Genomic DNA, 8854 nt, shown 5'->3' on the forward strand with positions numbered 1-8854 from the left:
AGCTGACGTGCCCTCTCCCGCAGCCGCGCTGCTGCGCGCGCGCGAGGCCGCCCAGTTCCTGCGGGCCCGGCCGCGCCGCGCCTACCAAGTCTTCGAGGAGGCCAAGCAGGGCCACCTAGAGCGCGAGTGCGTGGAGGAGCTGTGCAGCCGGGAGGAGGCGCGGGAGGTGTTCGAGAACAACCTGGAGACGGTGAGCGCCGGGCCCTGACCCCAGACCCCAGGCCGCAGCCCCGCTCCCGCCCCGGCCCTCCCCGACCCCAGCTCGGCCCCGGCCCCGCAGCGTGGGTCCCGCAGCGGCCCCGCAGGACGAACGGAGCCCTACCTAACCACGGAAAGGCCGTGGTTAGCAGACCGCGCGAACCCACGGCGGGGTCTTCAACCCCAGGGCTGCGGGAGCCGCAGGCTCGCAGATACCGAGGTGGGGCTGCGCGGGGGAGGGGAGGGAAGGGGGCAGCGGGGAGGACGAGGAAGGAGAGGGGGTGGGGGCGGGCTGGCCTCTGCAGGAGGCCCTGGGACGGACGTCTATTAATAATGTCCTTGGGGAGTAGGACACCGGGCCTGCCGCCAACTGCAGAGCAGAGCCTTGCGGGCGTGGGTGCGGGAGGTGGGGGGGAAGGGGAACGGGGAGGGAGGGCGGGCTGGGAGGGAGGAACAGGAGGAAGGCCAAGGGGGCGTCCGAGGCAGCCCCCACGCTCAGGCGAGGCCAGCTTCAGGGCCGTGGGGAGCCGCAGCTCTGCCAGCGGCCATGCACACGGTGAGCTCCTGGTCACCCGGTGGCCTTTCCAGTGCAGTTCACACCGAGGTTCACACTGAGGTTGTGATGTGGCTGGAATTTTTCTTTGCTCCCTGTAGACCCTGGGCTGTGGACAGCCCTCCCCATGCTAGCTCCCTGTGTGTTGTGTAGGGATCCTGGCCATGACCTGACAGTTTGTGTGTTGTGTAGGATCCTGGCCATGACTGGACGGTCGCTCTGTGTGTGTTGTGCAGGGATCCTGGCTATGACTGGACAGTCCCTCTCTGTGTGCTGTGTAGGGATCCTGGTCATGACTGTACAGTCACTCTCTGTGTGTTGTTGTAGGGGCCTGGCTGTGACTGGACAGTGGCTCTGTGTGTTGTGTAGGATCTTGGCTGTGGACATCCCCCACTCTGGGCCTGCTTTCCTGAAGCAAGCCTTAGGCCTGTTGGGTGCCTGGTGGGTACTTTGTTGCATCTGCATGGTGCCAAAGCTAGAACCCCTCCCCATCTTTCTTTGCTCTCCTGGGATGGCTGACTGTGCTGTCCTTCTCAGCAGTGAGCAGGCTGTGCTCCTGGTAGAGATCAAGGCTTGTTGCTTTTCTTGTTTCTTTGGTGCTGAATCCTGACTGCTCAGCGAATCTTGTCCCTGGCAGGTCTCAACGCCATAAAGGAGTCCCCCACCCCCATACCCTACATCTGGACCCTTACACCCCTGTACCTTGTCATGTGAGCCCACATGCCCCTGCACCCGTCATGTACCCGTCATCTGGGCACCCTCTGGCACCCTCCTCGCCAGGAGCATTCTGCTGGACAGAGTGTGGGGCCGGGCCTGTGGCGACAAGCGTTGAGAGGAACATGGCCATGGCCCAGCCCAGGGAGCCCTGCCCGCTACAACCTGCCTGCCAGAACTACAGGCTGGAGCTGGCCTTTCCTGGCTGCCCTGACACTGGGCTGCTCTTCCCCAAAGCAGGCTCCTCTGGTTTTAGTTGATTTCTTGTTTTAAGTTTATTTGCAAAGATGTAAAATGAAGGTCCTTTTTGACACAGTGCTCTGCATTTCCCACCTGGTATGGCTACCATGCTGGAGTAGCCGATCCCTTCCTGTCTTGTCACAGTCTGGTCCTATGTCCATTCACATCCGAGTTGTCTACCAATCCCCTCCCTCTCTGCAGTGCCCAGAACCAAGTAATAACCCTTGGATCGGTTTGCAGTTGGACACATTCCTGGGCCTCTTCCCTGCAGCCTGGGACTTACTGGCCCTTGCCTCCAAGCCTGCCACCAGCCTCCTGCAGCGCTCTGGCCTGGATTTCTGGATTTGGCCGCTGGCTTGCTTTCTTTTAGTTCCTGGAAGCCAGGTGGCCTGTGGGACAGGGCTCTGGGAATCCAGGGTGGGGCTCTACACTCTGGGCTGTCCCAGCCCCTCCTCCTCCACACCCTTAGAGACCTGAGCATGGAAGTTCTGCACACACTGCTCACCACCTGCATTCCTAGCAAAAAAGATGGCCTCCCCGCTCCTCTCTCCCAGACTGGGCTGGGGTGGGGACTGTGGCCCTGCCCTCCAGCTAGGCAGCCCGGGCAGCTCAGCTCCAGTCAGCCTCTGGACTCCGGGGCCCCTCAAGCCATACAGGGGGCAGTTTTTGCTCACTGTGCTGGCTAATCCCAGGTCCTTCCGGTCAGCCTGGGTTCCAAGTTAGGGGTTCTTCCTATTGGGAGAAAGCGTCTAACCTCCCAGGCCTGGGCCAGCGGCTTGCTGGTTCTCACACACCTTCCATGGGGAGGAAGGAGGTCCTCCCTCCACCCACATTCCGGATGTGTCCTGGGCAGCTGGCCTGGCCACTCTAATCACATTGCCCCTCCTTTCACCCAGGCTTCTCTTATCTCCTTTTCCTTTTTGTTGTTACTCTCCTAGTGAGAAGGGAGGAGTTCACCAGAGGCACAGGGTGGGAGGGTGTGTCCTGCTGGTCAGAGGCTCAGGGTGGAGGGAGCATCCTGCCCGTCAGAGGCATATCAGCCTCTTTTGTAAACCAGACACATGCATGCATATTGCTGTTACACCTCTCAGGGAGCTGGGGAGTACACACATTTAGGTCAGGACCTTCTGTGCTTTTATGTTTTCAGGGCTCTGTTCAGGTCTTTTCTCAGGGAGGCACAGATGACACCTGGCCCCAAGTCCACTGTCCCATACTCACTGAGGTGATTCGGGCTTTCCAAGGCTCAAGCTCAAGGCTGGTGCTCCACCATTTGAGCCACACACAGCTCCACTTCCAGCTTTTGTGAGATAAAGATCTCAGGAATTTTTCTGCCCCTGCTGTCTTCAACCAAGATTCTCAAATATCAGCCTCTGACTGAACTCTTTTCTTTTACTATTAATGAACCTAAAGCCTTATTTATCAGTGGCTTTGTGGTTGGTATCTCCTCAAACATTCTTGCTGAGTCTTGCAATTTCTCTTCTTGTTAGGTCTATAATTTCAGTCTGAAGGTGATTACGGTTCTACTTACACTGTTTTGTCAAATTCAGCTGGTGTAGTATTTCAGGAACCTAAACAGCAAACTGGTAGTTTAAGTGATTTTGAAGTTTGTCTCTTTTTCATGAAGAAGGTAAGTTGCCGGCAGGTGGCTGCTCACCGGAGGCCAGGAACACACTCTGTCTACCTGAGCTGGGCGTGGGAGCATCCCCAGCCTCCTCACGTGGTACAGGATGCAGAAGTGCCAATCTGCGTACCTACATTCCAGCAGAATGAGGAGGTTATCCTCACCCACCCCACCAGCTCTGCTTAGTTAGGTTCCATGCTCTTCCCTCCTTGGCTGGAATTCAGTCAGAGATCTGAAACTGAGCAAAAGCAGGAGCAGAGGTGTGGAGAGGTAGGATTCCCACTCTCTTGTGTAAGAGGCAATGGAGAGCAGAGGTGGTGTGACTCACTCCTGGGAACTGTTATCAGGGATAGGGATCCAGCTGTTCATTCCTCTGTTCCTGGGCACAACATCTGAGATGACGGTGCTGCCCAGAGTGCTGGGAAAGAACCTGAAGTGTAGGGTGGTAGTAAGCAGCGGTAGCTGAGGAGGTGCACCTCAGGGAATGAGCTGGACCATCAAGATCGGGACTGGCTGTGAAGAAGCTGTGGAGCCCATGGTTGTTACTGTCCAGTGAGGTTACTCAGAGGCACAAGCCAGGGCACTTCTTGTGAGGCCTGGACCCTGTCCGTGACTACCCAGATTTGATCTTTATTGTTGATGGTTTGTCTTGAAGGGTTTTTTGTTTACTTTTCCAAATGCCTGTGCTTAGCCTTGATTGGAGAGAGTGGGCTCCATAGGATGTAGGGCCATTGTCTTGTCAGGACAGGATACAGGCTCAGGATACAGGCTATCTGGGATTTTAGAATGGGGTCTATTGCTGGGTATTTTCTACTTTTGGCTCCTGCCTCCCTATCCCCATTGTCCCTATCCCACCCATCTACCCATCCATCCATCCATCCACCCACCCACCCATCCATCCATCCATCCATCCATCCATCCATCCATCTATCCATCCACCCGTCCATCCATCTACCCATCCATCCACCCACCCATCCACCCACCCACCCACCCACCCATCCATCCATCCATCCATCCATCCATCTATCCATCCATCCACCCACTCATCCATCCATCCATCCATCCATCTACCCATCCACCCATCATTTCTTCCTCAACTTCCCCATCTGCCATCTCTGTATTCATTGCTGCCCTGGGCCTTGGGAGATGGTCAGCACCAGGGCTGGTGCTTCCAAGTAACTGTAGCTCTCAGCTCTTGCAGTTAACCATGCAGCTGCCTTGTGTTTTATCACTTTTCTCCTTAGCTGTTTAGGCAAAATAGAGGCAAATCCTGGGGAATGACCTCAAGATGGAAAAGGCCCCTAAACCCAGCTCCATCCTCACCTACCCTGTTCCCATGGGTCTCGTACCTCCCAGTTCTAGAAGAGTGAGAGTGTGTGTCGGGGAGTCCCTGATTCCAGTCTTGGCCCCTGGCCTGTCCTCCTCCCCCAGGGGACTGCTGGGTCTAAGATGAGCAGGCCCCTATAGGGTACAGGTGGGGTTCAGGTACCTGGCAACTTGTATTATAATGGAGTGGGTTCTGCTAAAGCAGTGTGCTCTGCTAATACCTGTGGTGTTGGGCAGTCTGTCTTCTCACAGTGCTCCTGAAGGACAGCACTGGTTTGTCAGGAAGATGTGTGACAATTTTCAGGTGTGTTGGTTTTAGCGTTGTTTTTATTTGAGACTTATCTGTCTTGTTCCTGGATTATAAGGCAAAGTTGCTTCTGTTTCCTGAAGGTTTGAGAGGGCATTGGTTCCTCTAGGTGAGGTTGGCCGAGGGGAGATCAACATGTCACTTTTTATTCAAAACACTTTGCAGCAACAGAGCTACTGCATACCACTGTTAACCGGCATGATTAGTGAGAGTTTGGAAACTTGAATAGTGCAAACACTGTGTGTAGTTGGATGTTTTTGCTAGTTCTTCATTGTTTCCTATTCTTACTAGTGCAATTCCTGGTTTTCTCAACCTAGGGGACACTTTTGCCCCCATCCTAAATCATTTGTTTAGAACCAAAGCCTTCCCCCAGAGATGATCTGCTGGCAACTGCCTGTTCCCCAAGAGCGAGGCTACAAGCCACTCTCTCTTGTTCTAGAGTTTATGTAATCATTTCACCTTGCTCTTCTCTCCTGTTCTTGCAGTTTGCCATCATGGCTAAGTGGATGAGCAGCTGCAGGCAGGCTCGCCAGCCCTGTGGCCCTGGCTTCTCAGACCTGGCTGCTCCTGGTGCATTCTGCCCACAGCCACTCAGGCAGAAATGTCCCCTTGTCTCAATCTTGCCTCACAAGAGTTCAAAACTCCCCATCTCTACTAGAGCCTTGATTTCTAGATGCACATCTGGGTGTGCCTTACAAACTGCGTAGCGCCCCAGCTTGTACCTTCGAGTCCTCCATCAGCTCTGTCCCCAAAGCAGAGGTGTGTGGGCAGACCCTAAGCATAGGCGTGTGTGTGTGGAGCCCCCTCGGGAAGCGGAAGCCGTGAGTACCTGGGAGGTGCCCCTCTGCTGTCCTCTGCACTTTCCCGAGAGCCCAAGGGGAGCCACTGGTCTTCAGCCTTCAGTCCTGCCTATTTGGTGACCTGGGGCAAACTCCACACCCATCTTAATGCTGAAAAGACCTTCACAGTGGTGGCTGTGCAGGCATAGCAGAAGGAGGTAATCATGCCTCTAGTACCACGGCTTCCAGAGACTGCTGCTCTACAGTCCAGCTGGAGAGGGTTTGGGCCAAAGTGCTGAGGTGATTGGCCCTAAGCTGTACACTGGAAACTGATTTGACCAGGCACAGGCCAGGAGCAAAGGACCTGCCATTGGTCAGCATGGGCAGGTGGCTCTGGTATACACAGTCCGCTTGTGTGCAGTGTGGCACTCTTACGTGAGCACTCAGGGATGAACAAGACCTCTCATGGCTTGGCCAGCGCATGTGTTTTGTATGATGAAGGAAGGCCAGTGTTGTGGGTGCTGGACATGGGGAGTCCATAGCTAAGGCAACTCCTCGTCTTTGGGAATATGATTGGGCCTCTTTCTGGAACGTTTTCTCCCCGGAGTGTCCTCTGCAGAGGCACTCTGAATGCTGCAAGGAACAGTGACTTGCTTGTGTCACAAGTAAGGATGCTTCAGAGCCGTTCTGCAGAGGCCAGTCAGCAGAGGCCTCTGGGGCTTCTGCTCCTCACAGCACCTTCCTCCCTGGAAGCAGCTTTCGGTCAGGAGCTGTGGTAGAGGAGTCTCATCTCCATCACCTGTCCCCAGAGGGTTTTGTGTCCTACGTTTGATAACCGGCTGCTGTGGTATTTGAGGAACCTTTGACTGTGCCAGTAAACAGCTGTCTTTCTCTCTCTGTCCACAGGACTATTTTTACCCAAGATATCTAGGTAAGTTGAAAGACTACACAACTTCTTTGTCATGCAGCCATATTTGGAGGAATTCCTGGGGGGAGGAGAGAGGACTGTAGGTTTGTTACGATCCAAAGCATGAAGGTAAAAAGTAAGAGTATGATGTCTTGTGTCATAGGTTTTAGTTCCTGCCATACCAAGGTTTGGCCTCAGGGTCTTGCTTGCTCAGCTGGTGCTCTATTACTTGAGCCAGGCCTCCCGCTCTAGCCCATTATGATGTAGTTTTATTTCATGTTGGTGGAACCTCAGTGCCAGTCTCTTCTCAGCTATGACTCTAGCCTCCCCCACTAGATGGAAAGGGTTAACATGGGGTCCCCAGACTTACTGGTCTCAGTAAGCTCTGTCTTTCCAAAGTTATAATTTCCCCCAAGAGTTTGCAGGCATAAACCATCTTTATTGACATCTACCACGTTATTCATTAAAACTCAGAATGTGGAAAGCTCTTGGTTTGGTTTGAAGACCAGGATCACACAAGCACACATTCTTTCAGCCATTGGAGGGAGGTGTATGGGTGGACTGTCCCTCAGGAGAGGAAATGATGGCCTCTTCTTGGAGGACAGTTCTGTCCCCCACACACTCGCTAGCAGAGACCCTCAGAATGGCTCCTTTCATGAACTAGCACCATTTAAAAGTGCTTGGGATGCCTATGGCTTGTAAGGAGAGAAATGTGGAGAAATGTGTCTCTAGGTCTTTTTATTTTGGGGTCCGGTCATGGGGCCTGAACTCTGAGCCTGGGCGTTATCCCTCAGCTCTTCAGCACAAGGCTAGTACTCTATCACTTGAGTCACAGCACCACTTCTGACTTTTTTCTTTTTGCTTATGTGGTGCTGAGGAATCGAACCCAGGGCCTCATGCATGCAAGGCAAGCGCTCTACCACTCAGCCACCTTCCCAGCCCCATCTTTTTAACTTTGTAAAGTGCCCTCAAGTAAGTTTCTTGGCCTGCCATTTTCTCCAGAATCTCTGCTCTGCCACCAGCAGAGGGGCTTGTGACTGTCTCTGAGAAGCCCGGAGTCATCTCGTGCACTGGATGTGCTGGTGCTTTGAGTGCTGAGACAGAAGGTGACAGTTAGCTGTGGCATGTAGCACTCTACCCTGCCTTGCCCATGCTGTCTTCCCATGTGAGGACGAGCAACAGTGCCCACTGAGGTCCTGGGTGGAGACTAAATACTCCACCGGCATCTCCAGTGTTAATAAGAGGATCATGGTCAGGTAGCTTGGGCAGAAGAGGGCTTCGGTGCAGACCACCTGCCTGGCAAATGCAAGGCCCCGATTGCAGCCTCTGGTACCCTACGGCCCCTCACAGAGTGTCTGGACAGCACCTCAGACCAAGGAAGACTCAGGATTAAGATGTGTCTTCAGTGGGGACAGGGGAAGGAAGGATGGCACAGAGTAAATATTTTGAAATACATTTTGGAAGCAGATTATTACAATTGGAATAGATTGTTTAAAATGATGAAAGTGGAACAAAGAAAACCCTTGAAATTGTCTTAGAAAGGAGGAGGGGAAGAAGTAAGAATGACGAAGGGGGTAAGATTGATTGAGACATATTGTAAACGTGGAAATGTAACAATGAGACCCCCTCTGAATAACTAATGTAAGCTAATTATAGTAATAGAATAATGTCTCCTTACAGCAGCTACCTTGACAGAAGGTCACCCTTGTCACCACTGAGTGTTTTGTTCTTGTGACAGTCAGGCCAGAACGTTGTCATGGGAGGATGCCAGCCCCAGGTGGGGCAGACAGCAAGCACCCCAGAGCTGCTCAGCCGCTGTTGGCACAGGCTCTGATGCTGGGCCCACTCTAGGGTGGATGAGTGACGTTGCCATTTCTTTTTCTTTTGTAGAGTGCATCAATAAATATGGATCTCCTTACACCAAAAACCCGGATTTTGCCACATGTGTTCAGAGTGAGTATCTCCTTTCTCACTGCAAGTTTGTGGGCCAGGCAGCTGTCTTCCTGGTTGTGATTGGCAGGCAGCTGTCCTCCTGGCTGTGATTAGCAGGCATCTATCCTCCTGACTGTGATTGGCAGGCAGCTGTCCTCCTGGCTGTGATTGGCAGGCAGCTTTCCTCCTGGTTGTGCTTGGCAGGCAGCTGTCCTCCTGGCTGTGATTGGCAGGCAGCTGTCCTCTTGGTTGTGATTGGCAGGCAGCTGTCCTCCGG

At 53.6% G+C, this 8854-nt stretch overlaps 1 protein-coding gene across 1 annotated transcript in view; it reads left to right on the forward strand.

The window, feature by feature from the left end:
* Positions 1–8854, forward strand: part of Gas6 (growth arrest-specific 6) — a 29560-nt gene that overhangs the window by 183 nt on the left and 20523 nt on the right. The window contains exons 2-4 of the mRNA XM_013022710.1: positions 24–190; positions 6645–6669; positions 8536–8598. Of these exons, the coding sequence (XP_012878164.1) occupies positions 24–190; positions 6645–6669; positions 8536–8598 (255 nt within the window). The remainder of the gene's footprint in view (positions 1–23; positions 191–6644; positions 6670–8535; positions 8599–8854) is intronic.

Source organism: Dipodomys ordii, unplaced genomic scaffold (genome assembly GCF_000151885.1).
Source record: "Dipodomys ordii isolate 6190 unplaced genomic scaffold, Dord_2.0 Scaffold64, whole genome shotgun sequence".
Taxonomy (NCBI): Eukaryota; Metazoa; Chordata; class Mammalia; order Rodentia; family Heteromyidae; genus Dipodomys; species Dipodomys ordii.